The sequence below is a fragment of the Hyperolius riggenbachi genome, chromosome 3 (assembly GCF_040937935.1).
Source record: "Hyperolius riggenbachi isolate aHypRig1 chromosome 3, aHypRig1.pri, whole genome shotgun sequence".
NCBI lineage: Eukaryota > Metazoa > Chordata > Amphibia > Anura > Hyperoliidae > Hyperolius > Hyperolius riggenbachi.
The window spans coordinates 53,068,330-53,089,459 of record NC_090648.1 but is presented as its reverse complement, the minus strand read 5'-3'; the positions used below and the strand labels follow the sequence as shown (position 1 = coordinate 53,089,459).

The window sequence follows — 21,130 nt, the reverse complement described above, 5'->3', positions numbered from 1 at the left end:
AACAGGCCTGTGCATTAAAATATTATTTTGGTCCCATGTGACTACTAGCATATAGCACATAGGGGGCGTATGTGACATCACACACAGGCCCCACGCTGGCAGCCACGTGGGGCACTAATGTCAAAATGCGGCGGCTGCACAGCCACCGGGGGCACATAGAACATTTAGGTGGATGCAGCCAAGGGGAGTGGAGAGATAGTGTCACTTGGCTGAAATGCTAAAACATTGCAGGAAAGTACGCCAGTGTAAATGCACTTTTAATATAAGTGTAAGGCTTGACAGGTTATGTCCCCAATCAATCTCTATGCCTCAATCTAGTGCCATGGCTCTGAGCCCGGCCCACGGTCTTCATCTATAGACAAGCCCCCACATGAACAGGACACTTTATTTGTCTCCTGACTACGATTACCCCAGGTCTTAATGTGCAAGGCATACAGACTGAAGTAGCGAGGACAATAACCCGCCAGAACCCCACTGAGGCAAGTATAGCACAGTTCAATAGTTCATCATAAGTATCACATAGGATTAGTACCTTGATATTAGAAGGATGCGGCAGTCAGCGTCGATTGCCAGTAATGAATGACAGATGGTTCAGGGAAAAGGCGTTCATGCAAGGTCAGCATGCAAGATTATCCAAGCAACCAGCAAGGGTCAGTCCAGGTAATATGCAGAGAACAGGCAAGGGTCGGTCCCGGCAGCAAGCAAGAGTATCCAGGAAACAAGCAGAGGTCGATCCAGGCAGCAGGCAAGAGTATACAGGTAACAAGCAAAGGTCAGTTCAGGCAGCAGGCAAGAGTATCCAGGAAACAAGAAAAGGTCGGTCCAGGCAGCAGGCAAGAATATCCAGGTATCAAGCAAGGGTTAGTAAACAGCATACAAGAATGGTCAAATACAAGCCAAGGTCAATTCCAATAGTTCAGACAAAGTGAGTGCACACCCAGCAACTATCCAAAGCTAAGCTTATCACGGACGATGACTGGGAGCACTCTGCGCATTAAAATACAACTTTCATCCAATCAGTGGCCGGCCACACTCCACACATCCAATCACAGCAGACGCATCTGCCAAGTGTCAGCCGCACAGTCAGCTGATGCTGAACTGTCAGTTGACCGCAGTCAGCTGACTATTGTTTACCTTTGCGGAGAACATACTGAGAACGTGCCCTCCACCTATCAGGAAGTGCGGCCTATGTCCCAGCTTGCACGTCATCAGTGGGGAACAAACGCCGAGACCCGGAAGTGGCAGATTCCACCTGGTTCTCAGCACAAACATCAGCATTCACAGGCCTGTTCCTTATAATAAGTCATAAAACCGCCCATCTTACACAAATATGTGTGCAAACCATGAAATTGACAATTTCATGTATCTCTGTTCACCATGACAACTTCTTCCATGTTTTTTTAACCTCCATCAGATTTCTCATAAGAAGAGTGAATGCGTAAGATTCTTGGCCAACCAGATCTTTGAAGTGGGTCTAGTCCAGCCAGCTTCTGTCACAGTGTACGATTATTATACCCCGGGTAAGAGACACTGTATAATATATACTCTTTTTTTCCTGACCATTTTAACTGAAAGCCATGTTTAGCATTCAGGTTTAGGTGATGGGGGGAGGTCTAAGGGTTAGGCATGAAGGGGGGGGGGGTTAAGGGTTAGACGTGGGGGAGGGCAGTTGAGGTTAAGGGGTTTAAAGGTTTAGGTTTAGGTGTGGGGGGAGGTTTAAGGGGTGGTTAAAGGTTACACTGGGGCAGGTAAGGTTAGGGGTAAGGAGGGGTTTTTAGGGTTAGGCTTGGGAGGACTGTTATACATGCGGGGTTAAGGGTTAGGCATGGCAGAGAGGGGAAAGCTAAGTGGGGGGAGTTTAAGGGTTAGACGTGGAGGGTTATGGTTAGGCCTGTGTGGGACATTTTTAAGGAATAGGGTTAGGCATGGGGGGAGTGTAAGGTTAGGTGTCAGTAAGGGAGGGATGTGTGTGAAAATAGTGCTAGGTAAAGTTGTAATAAAATACTTTTTATCAATATTTTATTATGATAAATCACACCTTTAAAACATAGAATATCTGTAAATGTTACTGATATTCTGCTAGTCGAGATCAGGTGCCCAAATTTCTTCACGTCCCCTTTTCATGTACGTCTACATGGAACATTGTAAAATGACAATAAGGGCAACTCATCACTTTCTAAATGTGATAATTAGCACAACTGTGTCATACAATAATTCTACATATAAAAGTGAAGATTACTCAGAGAAGATGAAATCTCTACAGCTGTGTGACAAACATCGGGTACCCTGGAAAAAAAAAGTTTAAAACCTTTAGTTATTTTAGTTAGTGTATTTTACTTATTAGAGACACAACATAGTGCTTAGAAGCTTGTTCTGTCCTCATAATGTACAATGTTAAGAAGAGAACTAGGGCCGGCTCTAGCCTATTGTGGCCCTGGACAAAAGTTACATGTGGTTCCCCTGACCTGACCAGCTGGACATGTGGTACACTCCACTGCAAATACTCTGCAGGGGACTTTAGTGACCACTATTCTCTTGGTGAGGGTGTCAGCCAGCTCTGGGGCCCTGAGCAACTTGCCCCTATAAAAGTGCTGGCCCTGAATAGAGCACACCTTCACCTGTTCTTCTATATCACACATGATCGCTGTGCTCACAGCAATTTTGTAACTTGATGAGCACCAATTGGCTGCTCTGCTGAAAGCCATTTGCACTGTTTTAATACTGTGCTGTGGAGCAGAATAAACATCCATGTTCCAAAAATAGTGTGGCTTAACTATGGTTATGTTGTTATGGTTTGCAGAGTGAGAGTTACTGTACTTTTTCTGCCTTTTACCTGTGTGGTTACCTTGTATTTCTCTGGCTTGTGTAGAAAACCGGTGCACAAAATTCTACCATATGGATGAAGGCAGCAAACTATTGGGCAAGATCTGCAAAGACGATGTGTGCCGATGTGCTGAAGGTAAGCCACGCAATACTGTCATGCTTGTAATAAACTTATTATTGCATGTGAGTCCCTATACTGTTACTGATTGCTCGATGTCCACAAGTCATGGCATTGGACCCAACTTTGTGTACATATGTATACGTCGCCAGTGAGCTGGGTGTAGGGTGAGCCGAAAGACGTCTCTCCCTGCTGCCGCAAAACTCCCCGGCCGTCGGTGCTAAATACTATTCCCCTCACAACTCGGAGAGTGATGTAATTCCGGGTCTAGCAACCGCCGGAGCCCCGAATTAACCTTCCGTGTCCTTAAATTGCTGCTATGGGGTGTCTGGCTTTGGCTCCCGGCGATGAGCGCCGTAACCACCTCCTTCTCCAACTTTGATCAAAGAGGCTCCTGCCATCTCAGACTTCACTAGGCATTGAGATGCAAGAAGTGGGGTAAGTAGAAATTATAAATCCCCCCAGCAATTTTGACACCCATTTCCCTGTCTTCCTTTGGTGACACCCAAAGCATGGAGTCCATTTGACAAAGGTCATACCATATGACAAGTGTGGCCATGATCATCTACCTACCCATAACAACCATGGCCACAACACAACCTGATCTGGAGGCTGGAATCCTTTATTGGGGGAAGGGTAGGTAGTTGGGGCATTCTATAGCTCTCGGCCCCAATATATTTACGCCACTGGGTGCCGATGAGAGAAGAATAATACTAATGTTACCCAATGTTGCTTCAATCAATAATGCAACAGTCCTCTATATTGAAGCCCTTCTTCTCTATCTAAAATACTTTCAAAGAGCTTATTAATCAGAGGGCTCAGATGTTAATATTTTTCAGTGAAATGAGGCTTCTACACCCATTTTAATTTTTTATTTTAATCACGTGATCAGAAGCTCCCCAAACCCCATTTCTCATTTAGTCATCATCACCCATGTTTGGAGTAATAATAGTAAAAATATGCCCGTGTTTTGAACTTTAACCAGAGATTGAACTTCATCCCAATCAGTAGCCGATGCCCCCCTTTACTTTTTCTTGAATAGATCACCAGGGGGCTGTGTGGTTGATATTGCATGAAACTCCTCCCACTGTGTGATGTCATGACCAATGTCATGACAGTTTAATTTCTGTGAACCTTGTTGCATTGTGGGAAATAATGGCTGTTTCCAGCTGCCAAGAAGCCAATATCTCTGTCTGTGCATATGTATATCTATATTAAAAAAAAAAACTTTTAGCCTATCACATTGTTAGGGTGTGGCTATAGATAATGGCGGTTGGTGCTGTCTAGTTTTTGTCTTGTCTGCCAGTAGCAAAGATGATGATGTGCAGGCTTATTGTGGATCAAATGACATTAACGAATTACTTGGTGAATATCAATAATTTCTTGACCTACTATTATTTGTATGTAAAGTCCTGGTTCTCTGGGGTTAATTCGCAAAACTTGCCTAACAAATTATCTCACCTTTATTTCACCTCAACTATAAGAGATTCAAGGGATAAAACAATTAGAATTCCTATTCAATTAATTTCTCTCCTGAGTTTTCTTACTGGATATGTTTTCACCAGGGATGAGCAGAAACTACGCCAGTGCGAATTTACGCATCGTAGTTCGCATCTACGCATCGTATTTCGTAGGTGAAGTTTCAAAACTACGCTTACGAATTTACGTGTAGCGAAGTACCGTTACGCGTAGCTTATGCCCACTATGCGTAGTTAACATGTGTACTGCGTAGTGAACTACGAATGCGTTTCTCGCGTCTAATTTTCTACATGCTTACAAATTTTACAAATTTACGCATTGGAAAGGGGAATGTACGCATAGAAGAGTTCCAGGTATAAGCATCTAAAAAGGAATTAATGCGTAAAATTTTCTGCATGCGGGCATAAGCATCCGCATACACTACGCTTTGTACTACGAGTAATTGCGTATTTTAACGCGTAGTCTACGAAATGCATACGAACTGAATATTTGATTTCAAAGCCGTAGTTTGGCGCGTAGTTCCAGCGTAGCAAAGTTGGCTGACTACGACCAACTTATTAACACCTTATCAAGAAAGTTTGATATTACATTTTTCCCAATTTTTTAGTGATTATTAATTTTTCAGGTACTGAAAAGCTATTTTGTAGATAAGATAAAAAATGATCTCTTGGGAGAAAACTCAGAAGAAAAGTTACTTCAAATAGGGGCCAAGGAGAGATAATTCATGACATAAACAGATAAGAAGAGATAATTCATGAGGTAAGACGTAGATAAGATAAGGAGAGATAAGTCATAGAAGAAGATTTTGTAAATCAACCCTCTGTATTTCTAAAGCTGTGTCTCTAGACTCTCTACCAGGCACAAGTTATTCTGGATACCAAAGCTGGCCAAAACCTTGTAAAGAAAAGACTTTGCTTTGCTTAACCACTTAACAACCGCCTAACGCCGATCGTCGGCAGGTCGAAGTGGTGTTACCATGAAAACGGCCGCTCGGGTTCCTCCGTGAACAGTCTGCGAGCCGCCGATCGTGGCTCGCAGGCTGAATGTAAACACGCGGGTAAGAAATCCCCGCTGTTTACATCATACAACGCTGCCGTAAAGAAGATCGGCGATCCCTGGCCTCTGATTGGCCGGGGATCTCCGGCATATGATAGGCTGAAGCCTATCCTACACGGCGCATGATGTATATCCGTCCTGCGCAGCCCACAGAGAAAGGTAGAGGGAGGGAAGGGGACGGAGGGCGGAGAGCCCACACAGCACCGATCATTGGAAAATCCCCTGGTCCTTAAAATTCAACAGATGTTGATTTTCTTGTTGTTTGCATGGAAGTCTAACATCTGTTGAGGGCTGTTTTTAAGCACAGGCAGATGCCTTGACACATGCAAGAGGAGCATCACAGAGCTATTCTGTTGCAATGGAAAGGGACAGAGGGATGACACGTGGTGCACGATGGAGCAGCATAGAGCGGGAGGGTTAAAGAAGCACAACAATGGACTCAGCCAGTATTCAGCCAAAATGATATGACAGTTTGGGAGGGGAAGAAGCGCCACCTTAGATACACCAGATTTGTGGCAGAGGACCCTGAATGGCCACCTTTGCCCAGAACCATATAGCATGTTTAGAAGGCTTACGGTGCAAATTGATCAAAAAATAATTTCCACCCAAAGAGAAATTCAAAAGTCCATCTCAGCTCACCAACCATTTCATCAATTTTTATCTTTCAGCCAACTGTTTCTTGCAGCAGCAGCTTGAGGGCGAGATCGATGCAGCAGAAAGAATGCAAAGAGCATGCGAAAAAGGAGTAGACTATGGTAAGAACTTAGAAGCCACCTGTGTCCATATCAGAAACTATTCTATTCTATTCATGGACATTCTTCATGTAATGTCCATGGTCATCACAACAGAAGACCAAGAGATCAAAAGATTTTGGGAGCATAGCAACTCACCTGTCCCGGTAAGTGCGCTGCTCCATTACTCCGTGCACTCTCATCTTCATCCTTCATCAGTGACACAGCTCATGTTATTATACATAGACATGCGCCATGCCACTGAGAAGAGCGAGGATGAAGACAAGAGTGCACGAAGTAATGGGTGATGTACCCACTGGGACAGGTGAGTTGCTATACTGCCAAAATATTTGCTGGAACCCTGGGGAAGTCAGAGGAAGACCTGAGAGGGCCACACAGTGCTCGGGGGCTCTGGGGCAATTGCTCAGGTTGCACCTGTGGTAGCGCCGGCATTTAGAGATGTGCGTAATGACGTAATTACGATTTCGCAAAATTTCGCGTAATTAGTGTAATTACGATTATGGCCGTATGTACATAATCGTAATGAAGAAGGATTTCCGCGAAATTTCGCGTAAGCGTAATTTTCGCATTGCAATGGGTATTTGTTCATGTCGTAATTTTGCATTAAACGCTACCGTAATTTCGCGTTAAACCGTAACGCTCCGTATAATATAAAAAAGCCGCCGACTTTAAGGGTTAATAGCAAAGCCCCCTTAAATGCTAAGAGCCTCAAATTTGGAGAATATATTAAGGAGATCAGAAGGAATAAGAGGAAAAATTTTTTTTTCAAAAAGACCTTATAGTTTTTGAGAAAATCGATGTTAAAGTTTCAAAGTAAAAATGTATACATTTAAAAACCCGCCAACTTTAACGGTTAATAGCAAAGCCTGCTTAAAGTTTAGGAACACCAGATTCCTAGGGTATACTAAGGGGATCAGTGGGAATAAGAGGAAAACATTTTTTTCAAAAAGACCTTATCGTTTTTGAGAAAATCGATTTTTAAGTTTCAAGGGCAAAAATGTCTTTAAAATGCGGAAAATGTCAGTTTTTTTTTGCACAGGTAACAATAGTGTATTATTTTCATAGATTCCCCCAAGTGGGAAGAGTTTTACTTACTTCGTTCTGAGTGTGGGAAATATAAAAAAAAAACGACGTGGGGTCCCCCCTCCCAGACCTCTTTAACCCCTTGTCCCCCATGCAGGCTGGGATAGCCAGAATGCGGAGCACCGGCCGCGTGGGGCTCCGCACCCTGACTATACCAGCCCGCATGGTCCATGGATTGGGGGGTCTCGGAAGGGGAGGGGCAGCCAAGCTTTCCCCTCCCCCTCCGAGCCCTTGTCCAATCCAAGGACAAGGGGCTCTTCTCCACCTCCGATGGGCGGTGGAGGTGGAGGCCGCGATTTCCTTGGGGGGGGGGTTCATGGTGGAATCTGGGAGTCCCCTTTAAAAAGGGGTCCCCCAGATGCCCACCCCTCCTCCTAGGAGAAATGAGTATAGAGGTACTTGTACCCCTTACCCATTTCCTTTAAGAGTTAAAAGTAAATAAACACACAAACACTTAGAAAAAGTATTTTAATTGAACAAAAAACATAACCACGAAAAAAGTCCTTTAATATTCTTAATTAACCATTAATACTTACCTGTCCCTTTAAATAAATGATCCCTCAAAATAGCCTCGGAAATGTTCTATCAGTAACTTACAATGTAACAAAGTTATTACAATGTAACAACTTTGTTACATTGTAACTACGCCGCACCCGACGTCACTCGCCGCTCAGCCGCCGCATACGCGTCTGCGCTACACAGACCCGACAGAGCTCTGAGCTATATAGCTCAGAGCTCTCTAAGCATCTTTCAATTTGGGCTCCAAGGAGCCCCATTGGTCCTTAGCAGACAGAGCCCAAATTCAAAGATGCTTAGAGAGCTCTGAGCTATATAGCTCAGAGCTCTGTCGGGTCTGTGCAGCGCAGACGCGTATGCGGTGGCTAAGCGGCGAGTGACGTTGGGTGCGGCGTAGTTACAATGTAACAAAGTTGTTACATTGTAATAACTTTGTTACATTGTAACTGATAGAACATTTCCGAGGCTATTTCGAGGGATCATTTATTTAAAGGGACAGGTAAGTATTAATGGTTAATTAGGAATATTAAAGGACTTTTTTCGTGGTTATGTTTTTTGTTCAATTAAAATACTTTTTCTAAGTGTTTGTGTGTTTATTTACTTTTAACTCTTAAAGGAAATGGGTAAGGGGTACAAGTACCTCTATACTCATTTCTCCTGGGAGGGGGGGTGGGCATCTGGGGGACCCCTTTTTAAAGGGGACTCCCAGATTCCACCATGAACCCCCCTCCAGGAAATTGCGGCCTCCACCTCCACCGCCCATCGGAGGTGGAGAAGAGCCCCTTGTCCTTGGATTGGACAAGGGCTCGGAGGGGGAGGGGAAAGCTTGGCTGCCCCTCCCCTTCCGAGACCCCCCAATCCATGGACCATGCGGGCTGGTATAGTCAGGGTGCGGAGCCCCACGCGGCCGGTGCTCCGCATTCTGGCTATCCCAGCCTGCATGGGGGACAAGGGGTTAAAGAGGTCTGGGAGGGGGGACCCCACGTCGTTTTTTTTTTTATATTTCCCACACTCAGAACGAAGTTAATAAAACTCTTCCCACTTGGGGGAATCTATGAAAATAATACACTATTGTTACCTGTGCAAAAAAACCTGACATTTTCCGCATTTAAAAGACATTTTCGCCCTTGAAACTTAAAAATCGATTTTCTCAAAAACTATAAGGTCTTTTTGAAAAAAAATTTTTTCCTCTTATTCCCACTGATCCCCTTAATATACAATGGGAATTTGGTGTTCCTAAACTTTAAGCAGGCTTTGCTATTAACCGTTAAAGTCGGCGGGTTTTTAAATGTTTACATTTTTCCTTTGAAACTTTAACATCGATTTTCTCAAAAACTATAAGGTCTTTTTGAAAAAAAAAAATTTCCTCTTTTTCCTTCTGATCTCCTTAATATATTCTCCAAATTTGAGGCTCTTGGCATTTAAGGAGGCTTTGCTATTAACCCTTAAAATCGGCGGCTTTTTTACATTATACGGAGCGTTACGGTTTAACGCGAAATTACGGTAGCGTTTAATGCGAAATTACGGCATGAACGAAACGCGAAATTACGCGTTGAAAATTACGCTTACGGTATTTTCAATTACGATTTTAATGGCAATTACGCTACCGTAATTTCGCATCGTAATCGCAAATTTCGCATAATTCGCATAATTCGCGTAATTATAGTAATGCGAAATTACGAAAATTTCGGCTCAACTCTACCGGCATTTGGTGTTGGCCGATTCTCCTCCTCTGGTAAGCTCTCCAATTCTTCAGTTAAGCACTTCAGTTTCAGGTTGTCGGTCTAATTCTCGGCTCTTCAGAGTCTCGTTTCATTCATTAATTCATTACATTTACCGCAATTCCTGGTTTGCGCTGTCCCTCTTTCACCATTTCGCTCTCATTGCTATTGCACGGCTTTGCAACTTTATTCTTCACGCAGCCTCCTTTAGATTCTTCCTGCTTATTCTCGGGAAGTCTCGTTGCCAGAGTTGCTTGTAAACTTTCGCCCAAAGTAATTTTAGCCTCGAAAAATGCTATTTTCGATTTTGAGAAAATATTCACAAAAATAAATTGTATTTTCGCAATATGGTCAAAGGAAACACGTTTTCCTTGCTGATACGAACATTTGCAAAAATAGCAAAAATTGTCATTTTTACTGTGAAAAGCTGTGAGAAACGCAAAAATAATTTTATTTTAGTGCAAAAATTTGCAAAGAAAAGTTACAAACATATTACAAAATGATTCTTGATAGCATTTTCGCTTGGAAGTCGAATTTTACATTATTTTTACAAAAATGAATGCAAAACAAAAAAATTGTCATTTTCACTCATCCCTGCTCTTTGCATGTACTCTCAGCATTGCACTTTCTGATCTATTAACTTAAAGGACCACTATCAAGAAAAAAGTAGGCAGTTGAAATCTGACAAAACCGACATGTTTTGGGCCAGTTGATCTCCTCATGGGGGATTCTCAGGGTTTTCTTTGTTTTCAACAGCATTTCCTGAACAGCAGTTTAACTGCCGAAATAGTAAGATACCAGCCAGCCTCCCTACTCACTTGCACACTATTTTGCCAGTTAGACTTTGCAACTGCTGTTCAGGAAATGCTGTTGAAAACAAAGAAAACCCTGAGAATCCCCCATGAGGAGATGGACTGGCCCAAAACCTGTCAGATTTTAACTGCCTAATTTTTTCGCAATAGTGGTCCTTTAATGCACTCAACTCTTTTCTTTGTAGAAAAAAAAAACTTTTTTTTTAATGTTTCCCTGCATACACTATTAGCACTGCATTAGGAAGAAACTCTTCCATTACCCCTCTTCCACCACCGGGTGGTGCTGTGACGCTGACATGATTTCCTGAATACCGATCACAAGTCATATCATGTGATCGGAGTTGAGTAGACATGTCGGGGTTACATCCCCACCACGGTGGAGGACAGAAGAAGTAGATCCAGCCATCCGGACAGGTACTATAAAAGCTCCCTGCCACCCGCTCTGCATACCCTGCCAAGCCTGCCAGGCTAGGAGAGGCACACTTCCCCAACGGCAGGAACAATTCCTCCCTGCAGTCAAAAGTTTTACTTTATTTGGCCGCTAAAGGGTTAATTTGGGATATTGTATAAAGGACAATATACTATAATGAATTATGATGCTCACTGATTTACAGTGGTCCATATGATTGAGATTACCTCACCATGTACTATTACAGTTTATTTGTGCCTATCGTTGTTCTGTGGTCTGGTGAGGTATTTTGACCCTTCGGTCTTCTGTCCTGATGTCTGTAGAATGTAGTTTATTCTGCACAGCTGCGTACATGCAAAAAATGTGCCGGAAATATGGGCAGCAGAAATAACCAGTAGTAGAATATTGCTAGAATTACTGATATTCTACTATTGGGCAGTACTAATTCCGATAGTAAAATATCTGTAAATGTTACCAATATTTTAATATGGCTAACCTAAACCTATACTCACATAGATCCTTCTGTTTACTGATGCCTAACCATAACTGACCCCTTCTGCTGATGCTTAACTCTTACCATCCCCCTATTAATGCCTAACCCTAACAATCTCCCCCACTGGTGCCTAACCCTAACCAACCCCCACCCCTCCAACCTTAACCACCTCATGCCGATCCCTAACCAATACCCTATCAATGCCTAACACTAACAATCCCCCCCCCCACCGGTGCCTAACCCTAATCAAACCCCTAGCAATGCCTAACCCTAACCAACCCCCTATCAATGCCTAACCCTAATTATCCCCCCACTGGTGCCTAACCCTAACCAACCCCCCCAACCTTAGCCACCTCACGCCGATCCCTAACCAGTCCCCTACCAATGCCTAACCCAAGATACCCACCACACACACACCTTAATCTAACTGACCCTTACCCCAGCAACGCCTAACCTTATGGTGTTTGTTCATATCTTTGTCTTTATTGGAATCTCTATGATGATGACCAGATTCTGTTGCTTCTCCCAACAGTATACAAGGCACGGTTGGATGAGGTACATGCTGGTGACAACTTTGACAATTATGTGATGACCATAACAAGAGTTATCAAGACAGGTATGTATAAAAAACAAACAAACAAGCAAAATAAATGATTGCCTATACAGAGATCTGAACAGAAATATGTATCTATATTTATATATAATGTGTACATAATATGTTGTACACCCAAGTTCAAATAGAAGGCAGCCACAAAATGTCCAGTTTTTTTTTTGTTTTTTTTTTCGTTTCATTTTATAATATGGAAAGTGAATAGACTTTTCATGGTTATTATTGATGTCAGTGACCCATTGGAGAGATTTTCTTTAGACCACTGGGGACTATTAGGGCCTTTAAAGAGACTCTGAAGTCTAAAAAAAAAAAACACGTTTTTACTTAAAGTGGACCCAAATTAAAAATACAAGATTTCAGAAATAAAATCTATTTTCTAAATTATAATAATAAATAGCAGCCTTTTTTCAGCTGCATGATGACAAATATAAAAAATTTTACATTTATTGGAGGAACCCCTCCCTTCCTTTCAAATTGCCGGGATTTTTCCGGCAAACTGGTGGAGTAGATGGTGTCTGGCAATGGAGGAATTGCTAATGGCTGCCCCCAGTAGAACCCTAGCTATGAAAAGAGAAGGGTGAAAAGCATGCACTGAAATGATCATAGGTTTGAAGGAGTGTTTATTTATCTTTGTATGTGTCAGAGTGGTGCAACTAAATATTTTTAATTAAAAAAATGTTTGGTTTGGGTCCGCTTTAAGTAACTTCATTAGCACTAATGCCCTACCTAAAATGCTGCATCCCTGTGGCTGAAATCTCTATTAAACCCCCGAAATCCCTGGGGGGAGATTTGGACAGCGCTTCCTAGTAGAGGCAGAGCTTTGGGTTGTAGCTCTGCCTCTACTCCCATCAATCGACGCTGATCGCCGCCTCTCCCCACCCCTCTCAGTCTTCTTTCACTGAGAGGGGCGGGGGAGAGACAGCGATTAGCGCTGATTGACGAGAATGGAGGCAGAGCTACAGCCCAAAGCTCTGCCTACCCAGCAGCAAAATCCACGACCAAGAAAGTCATGGATTTTTGCCCTGGGATTTTGGGGGGTTTAATAGCGATTTCAGCTGCGGGGAAGCAGCGTTTTAGGTAGGACATTAGTGCTAATGAAGTTACTTAAGTTAAAACGTTTTTTTTTTTGAGACTTCAGAGTCTCTTTAAGCAAAACTGAAGCCACCTTAAAGTGACACTGAAGAGGAAAAAAAAAACTTATATAATGAATTGTATCTATAGTACAGATAATTAATAGAACATTAGTAGTAAAGAAAAGAGTCTGATATTTTTATTTTCAGGTATATAACTTTTATATATTATAACATTGCAGGTATATAGCTATATTTTTTATAACATTGCATCATGCCCTAATATTTGCAGTTTACACACTACACTCTGCATTTTAAACTATAAAACAGAGCAGAGCTAACAACCCTTTGAACTTCCCTGCAGTAAAATCTTATCTGAAGTTGTGCCTCAAAAAATAGCACTGCCCTCTGACTAAATTAGCTGGAGAGCTCAGACAAACTCTTTAGCATAGTTTAGGAATGCGCGCACCCAACCAGCCGGCTGGCCTGTCCTGTGTCCTGTCTAGTGTTGGGCGAACAGTGTTCGCCACTGTTCGGGTTCTGCAGAACATCACCCTGTTCGGGTGATGTTCGAGTTCGGCCAAACACCTGATGGTGTTCGGCCAAACTGTTCGGCCATATGGCCGAACTAAGAGCACATGGCCGAATGTTCCCCGAACATTCGGCTAGCGCTGTGATTGGCCGAACGGGTCACGTGGTTCGGACCCGAACGCGCTCTGATTGGCCGAACGGGTCACGTGGTTCGGGTAAATAAATACCCGATCCACGTCATTTCTCCGCCATTTGTCTGTGGGTTTAGCTTTGGGTAGGCAGGCAGGGTAGTTCTCTCTCCAGCCAGGCTAGCCAGGGTCCCCCCAGTCATTGTGTTGCTGCTGGGAACAGTAGTACACCGCTCACCCACACTATATAGCATTGTGTTTACTGCCACTCTGTGTCTCTGCTGGGAACAGTAGTACACCGCTCACCCTGTATAGGATTGTGCTCTGTGTCACTGCTGGGAATAGTAGTACACCGCTCACCCACCACTGTATAGCATTGTGTTTACTGCCACTCTGTGTCTCTGCTGGGAACAGTAGTACACCGCTCACCCACCACTGTATAGCATTGTGCTCTGTGTCGCTGCTGGGAACAGTAGTACACCGCTCACCCACCCACCACTGTATAGCATTGTGTTTACTGCCACTCTGTGTCTCTGCTGGGAACAGTAGTACACCGCTCACCCTGTATAGGATTGTGCTCTGTGTCACTGCTGGGAATAGTAGTACACCGCTCACCCACCACTGTATAGCATTGTGTTTACTGCCACTCTGTGTCTCTGCTGGGAACAGTAGTACACCGCTCACCCACCACTGTATAGCATTGTGCTCTGTGTCGCTGCTGGGAACAGTAGTACACCGCTCACCCACCCACCACTGTATAGCATTGTGCTCTGTGTCGCTGCTGGGAATAGTAGTACACCGCTCACCCACCACTGTATAGCATTGTGCTCTGTGTCGCTGCTGGGAACAGTAGTACACCGCTCACCCACCACTGTATAGCATTGTGCTCTATGTCGCTGCTGGGAACAGTAGTACACCGCTCACCCACCACTGTATAGCATTGTGCTCTGTGTCACTGCTGGGAACAGTAGTACACCGCTCACCCACACTATATAGCATTGTGTTTACTGCCACTCTGTGTCTCTGCTGGGAACAGTAGTACACCGCTCACCCACCACTGTATAGCATTGTGCTCTGTGTCTCTGCTGGGAACAGTAGTACACCGCTCACCCACCACTGTATAGCATTGTGCTCTGTGTCGCTGCTGGGAATAGTAGTACACCGCTCACCCACCACTGTATAGCATTGTGCTCTGTGTCACTGCTGGGAACAGTAGTACACCGCTCACCCACCACTGTATAGCATTGTGCTCTGTGTCACTGCTGGGAACAGTAGTACACCGCTCACCCACACTATATAGCATTGTGTTTACTGCCACTCTGTGTCTCTGCTGGGAACAGTAGTACACCGCTCACCCACCACTGTATAGCATTGTGCTCTGTGTCACTGCTGGGAACAGTAGTACACCGCTCACCCACACTATATAGCATTGTGTTTACTGCCACTCTGTGTCTCTGCTGGGAACAGTAGTACACCGCTCACCCACCACTGTATAGCATTATGCTCTGTGTCGCTGCTGGGAATAGTAGTACACCGCTCACCCACCACTGTATAGCATTGTGCTCTGTGTCGCTGCTGGGAACAGTAGTACACCGCTCACCCACCACTGTATAGCATTGTGCTCTGTGTCGCTGCTGGGAACAGTAGTACACCGCTCACCCACCACTGTATAGCTCCTCATGCAAGGCCTGGGTTGTTGTGTCTCAAAGCGTGGCCTTCTCCTCCTGCGCCGCCCTCCTCCTGTTCCATCACGTGTGCTGCTGCTGGGTTAGCGTTACCGGTCCCTTTTCCTGGAACCTCTCATCTGTATTACATTTATGACTGCATGCCGACAAAAAGCAAATTGCTATCCGCACGCTTCTTGTCCGCATGCAAGGCCTGGGTTGTTGTGTCTCAAAGCGTGGCCTTCTCCTCCTGCGCCGCCCTCCTCCTGTTCCATCATGTGTGCTGCTGCTGGGTTAGCGTTACCGGTCCCTTTTCCTGGAACCTCTCATCTGTATTACATTTATGACTGCATGCCGACAAAAAGCAAATTGCTATCCGCACGCTTCTTGTCCTCATGCAAGGCCTGGGTTGTTGTGTCTCAAAGCGTGGCCTTCTCCTCCTGCGCCGCCCTCCTCCTGTTCCATCATGTGTGCTGCTGCTGGGTTAGCGTTACCGGTCCCTTTTCCTGGAACCATCTGTATTACATTTATGACTGCATGCCGACAAAAAGCAAATTGCTATCCGCACGCTTCTTGTCCGCATGCAAGGCCTGGGTTGTTGTGTCTCAGAGCGTGGCCTTCTTTCAGAAGGGAGAAAATTAGGCAATCAGTATGTCCTGTGGAAGTACAGTGAACGGCATTGCAGGAAGCGATGCAAGCGCTGAAAAGCAGCACTGGAGCGGAAGCAGGAAGGTGAGTCATTGCTTCCCCACTGGCCCGATTGCTGCTGATTTAAATGCTGGGCAAATAGCTGGAGGGTAGTGCGGTAGGGAGAGCCCTCGCAGAGGGATGGAGGATCTGACCCCCCTCTCCACCGCTGTGCCTGCTTCTCCCCCTTCCTGGCTGATACCCCTCCAGCTCAGTGGCCCCCCACCTACGGCTAGGCGGGCGCCACCCTCCCACTTCTGCTGCCTGCAGAACCTGCCTCACCCCCCTCATGGGCGGCCTAGGGCTGAGTGCAGGGAGAGCCACATTTTGCCTTCTCCCTGTGCCCAAAATGTACGCGGCCAGAGCATATGTCCATAGCTCCCAACTGTCTCTTTTTCAGAAGGACAGTTCCTCTTTGGGAACCCTTTCCCTCTGTCCCTCTCTCTTCCTCATTTGTACCTTCTTTGGGACTGATGTACAGATTTATGAAAATATATGTATTGTTCTACTGAAAAATGTGTTTAATTGTCTCTTTCTTAATTTCAAATATTATGATATATATATATATAAATAAAATTGATATGAAGAAAAACTAGTGACGATAAAAACAACCAGTGTTGTTGAAATTCTAAAATTACATCTTATGCTTAGACATTTTTAGTGGTATAGGCGGTGACATGGGTAATTTAAAGGAGAGGAGGGGAGGAGTTAAATTACCCATGTCACCGCTGTGGCCAGCAAGACGTGATCAAAATTACGACTAAGAACGTGGAGACAATTCGGAAGCTCATCACTATTCATTATTTCCTCTCTGAATTTATTTTTATGTGAAAACAGGTACAGATGAGAATGTTCAAGACCAGCAAAGGCATTTTATCAGTCATCTCAAGTGCCGCATTGCCCTGAACCTAAAGAAAGGACGAGAGTACTTAATATGGGGAAACGTAGCAGACCTTTGGGACCAACCATCTGGGTAAGAAGATGCTTCAGACTATCACCTTGTAGAACATTTGTGGAAGCTATTCAATCAGGGCATACTGACCATCTACCAGTGTAGTGCATTGGAGATCTGTGGAGAGTAAGGAGGAACCTGGACTCTGGTCACACTTGTCAGTTTTCTGTGTGCGTTTTTCTACATTCGTTTTCTGACAGTTCTTCTTCAGGTGAAAAATGCATTCAAGTGTGAAGTAGCCCAGAGGTTAAAGTGAACCAGAGATGGCACACTAGCACTTATTTATACTTATCTGGGGCTTCCTCCAGCCCCATGAGCATCGTGGCCTCCCTCGCCATCCTCCTTGGCCCCTCCATTACGCCGCTATGACTCCCAGTAATCCGGGCAGTCACGGCCTTCTGCGCATGTGCGGCTTGGGCGTGCGTGCACCCCTCGTTATGCTCCCATTCTCTGGAGTGTTCTGCGGATGTGAGGAAGCCCACGACTGGCGGAGACCGACCGGATTACCAGGAGTCATAGCGCCAAAATGGGAGGGAGCAAGGGAAGCCAGGGTGCTCATGGGGCTGGAGGAAGCCTAGGCAAGTATAAATAAGCTTGGTTGATTCTCCCCATAGGCAAAGAGAGTGGTTGCCTATGTCCGGCAACCCAGACTTGTGAGTATAACCTTTATCTGCATCCTACACCAATTGTACTATCAATAATACACTATTGGGGGCTCCCGATTGTATCTCCTTCTCTCTAAAAGTATAAATAAGTACTAGTGTGCCATCTCTGGTACACTTTAACTTAGCCAGATGCCACTTCCCCCTCCCTCGAGTATAGGTAGCCCGTTGACCCTTTTATTTATAATAGGCAGCCAGATGAACCCCCCCCCCCCCCCACACACACACACACACACACACCTCCAGTATAGGTAGCCAGATAACCCTTCCCCCCTCTTCTGGTTTAGAATAGCCTGATGACCCCCCCTTTTGATGACCCCACCCCCTTCCCTCTAATATAAGAAGCCAGATGACCCTCACCCCTTCCATATAGATAGCCTGTTGCCCACCCGCACTTGAATCTGTTGTGCCCTAGTCCATGGCCTATGAGGCCTTGTCTTAAATCCGGCCCTTATTGTGAAAAAAACATTTGTCAATTTTTTTTCCTCAAAAGTTTGTATAATTCGCATTAGTTGGTGAAGGAACCAACGGGGAAGTCCCAGCATTACATCTAAAGATGCTTTTTTCCGAGCTTGCTTTACATTAGTATAGCGAGTACCTGCGGGGAGCGACGTGTGCAGTGTGTGCGTAGATTTGTGATGGGGATCTTCAATCAGCAAATAGGATATTGTTGTGGGATGATTATTTAAAGGCAAAGAAGGATTAGGGTTAAACAGGGCCTAGGCATGGTAGCAAGTTTGGCTTCTCTTGTTTGCCATGTAGTTGGGTACGGTGATATGGTAGACTGGACAAGAGGAGATGCACCAGGACCTAGGCATCTGCCTTGGTTGCCGCGTGGATGATCTGGGTCTGATAAAGGTATTTATGGTTAATTAAGAACAATAAAGGCCTTTTTTTTTCAATGTTACAATTAACCCTTTGTGGAGATGGGTAAGGGGTATACTCATTTCACTTGGGGAGTGCACCTGCGGGTCCTATAGATAATAGAGACCCCAAGATTTCATCAATGGCCCCCCCCTCCCCCCACACACACACACCCAGGACCACCATCTCCTCTTCAAGCACTGGAAGAGAAGAGCCCCTTGTCCATGGTATAGACAAGAGCTTTTGTGGAGAAGGTGAGGCTTCCCCCCCCCCCCCCTTTTTTCCAGAACACATTATGTACCATGTGGTTGGTATAGCTCAGGGTGCGGAGTCCCATGTGGGCTCTGAATTCTGCCTATACCTGCCTGTTGGGGTGACAAGGATTTAAAGGGGTTCTTTGGTGGTTTGAAAAAAACACAAACCGACACTTACCTAGGTCTTCTATTAGCCCCTTGCAGCTGTAATGTCCCGCGCCATCCTCTTACGATTCTTCGTCCTCTGCCGCTGGTCCCGGTCTAATTATCGTCTAACTAGATGAATAGTGTTCGCTCCTGTGCGCATCATCAGGAGCTTACTGTGCAGGTGCAGTACAAAGTCTTCCTGTACCACGGCTGCGCAGCTGCAGTCTAATTAGACACGGAATTAGGCCGGGACCGGCGGGGAACAGAGGATCGAAGGATGAAGGCGCGGGGCATGACAGCTGCAGGGGGCCGATAGAAGCCCCAGGTAAGTGGCAGTTTTTGTTTTTTTAGACCACCGAAGAACCCCTTTAACCTCCCTGGCGGTAAGCTCGGGCTATGCCGCCGGGGGGCACCGCTCAGGCCCCGCTGGGCCGATTTGCATAATTTTTTTTTTGTTACACGCAGCTAGCACTTTGCTAGCTGCGTGTAACATCCGATCGCCGCCGCTACCCGCCGATCCGCCGCTATACCCGTCGCCGCAGCCGCCCCCCCCAGACCCCGTGCGCTGCCTGGCCAATCAGTGCCAGGCAGCACTGTGGGGTGGATCGGATTCCCCTTTGACGTCACGACGGGGGAAGCCCTCCAAGAGATTCTTTGAACGGGATCTCTTGAACTCCGTTCGCCGAAGGCGATCGGAGGGGCTGGGGGGATGCCGCTCAGCAGCGGCTATCATGTAGCGAGACATTGTCTCGCTACATGAAAAAAAAATTTGAAAAAAAGGTATTTGCTGCCCCTGGCGGATTTTAACAAACCGCCAGGGCGATTAAAGACACTTGGGAGGAGAGTCCCCACGCTGTTTGTTTTCTTAAAATGTATAAAACATGTATACAGGCCTAAGAACCTTGGTTCTTTTAACAAGTTTAAAAAACATTCTCCGATTTTATTTTTTTTAAAACACAAAAAATAAATAAATTATTAAATACAGGGTCTTTTTAGAAAAAACAATTGTACTACAAGTGAAATAAATTACTAATTTGCTGGAAGTTCGCATTACTATATTGCATCATAATTTGAAGTTTTGATGCGATTATGCAAAATTTTAGCTCAACACTAGTTGAAGTGGTGAGACAAGGCAATCGGCAAAAGGCTCCCTCCAAGTTTGGCTTTGGGACCCTGTAAATTGTTGTTATAAATGTTAGTTATAAATTTGTGTACACCTGGAAATGAAGAGCTAAAATGTCTGAATGATTCTCTTTAGCTACTCATACATCATCGGGAAAGACACATGGATTGAGTGGTGGCCAAGCGAAAGAGAGTGCCAGAATCCCGAAAATCAGGATTTGTGTGATGTGTATTTCACTTTGTCTGAGAACCTGGAGTTCAATGGTTGTCCTTCATAAAGAGAATCTTCAGTCCTTTCAACACCCTTCCCTGTTCCACAGTGCTCTGTTTTTCCATGTCTTACTTAATCATGTTACATTTTGTACACAAATAAAACACATTACATCTTTTATACGTCTTCCCGTGTGTCATTTTTTGTTATGGTACAGGTTCCTTGAACAGTTGTGCTGCAATGGTGGCATATACACTGTATGTATCTACAGTGCTTCCTGGTTTCTATGCTCAGTCCCAGCTTCTGAAGACCTATCTCTAGAAACACAAGGGCTAAGAGGTTACCTAAATCAATAAAACTTACAGTGGTTTTGCAAAAAGTATTCGCCCCATTGAAGTTTTCCACATTTTGTCATATTACTGCCACAAACATGAATTCATTTTATTGGAATTCCACGTAGGGTTGCCAGGTGTCCGGTTTCAGACCGGACAGTCCGGTTTTTGGCCGCTGTGTCCGGTGCAAAAAGGCATGTTAAACCGGACAATTAAGATGTCCGGTTTTATGCCTTTTCCGGCGGCTGTCAGTGTTGACTCGCTGTCTCCTCCGATCTGTGTCCCTCGCTGTCTCCTCCGATCTGTGTGTGGCTGTCTCTGACTGGCGGTGGCGCTTGGCAGCGGGCGGGACTTACCTTCCGTGTCGCTCCAAGCGCCGGCCGGAAGTTCTGGTGCCGCAGCCGCTGCTCTGGTCTGCATCAGACCAGAGTAGTGGCAACTCATCCCGCGCGGCGCCTGCGACGAGACCAGACGGAGGAGACACGGAAGGTAAGTTCCGCCCCTCTGCCAGCCACCGCCGCACACACTGATTGGAGCAGACAGCGAGGGAGGGAGAGGACCCTAAGGTGAGCGAAGGGGGGGAGATGGCCCCCTTCTTCACCGCTCTCCCTCTTCTCTGCGCTAACTGCTTCCC

At 45.3% G+C, this 21,130-nt stretch overlaps 1 protein-coding gene across 1 annotated transcript in view; it reads left to right on the top strand.

The window, feature by feature from the left end:
* C3 (complement C3) overlaps nucleotides 1-20,342 on the top strand; it is a 140,268-nt gene extending 119,926 nt beyond the window's left edge. The window contains exons 36-41 of the mRNA XM_068274111.1: nucleotides 1,415-1,520; nucleotides 2,870-2,959; nucleotides 6,145-6,231; nucleotides 11,795-11,878; nucleotides 16,790-16,925; nucleotides 20,090-20,342. Coding sequence (XP_068130212.1) covers nucleotides 1,415-1,520; nucleotides 2,870-2,959; nucleotides 6,145-6,231; nucleotides 11,795-11,878; nucleotides 16,790-16,925; nucleotides 20,090-20,231 — 645 coding nt within the window. The 3' untranslated portion in view covers nucleotides 20,232-20,342. The remainder of the gene's footprint in view (nucleotides 1-1,414; nucleotides 1,521-2,869; nucleotides 2,960-6,144; nucleotides 6,232-11,794; nucleotides 11,879-16,789; nucleotides 16,926-20,089) is intronic.
* Nucleotides 20,343-21,130: the final 788 nt, after the last annotated feature.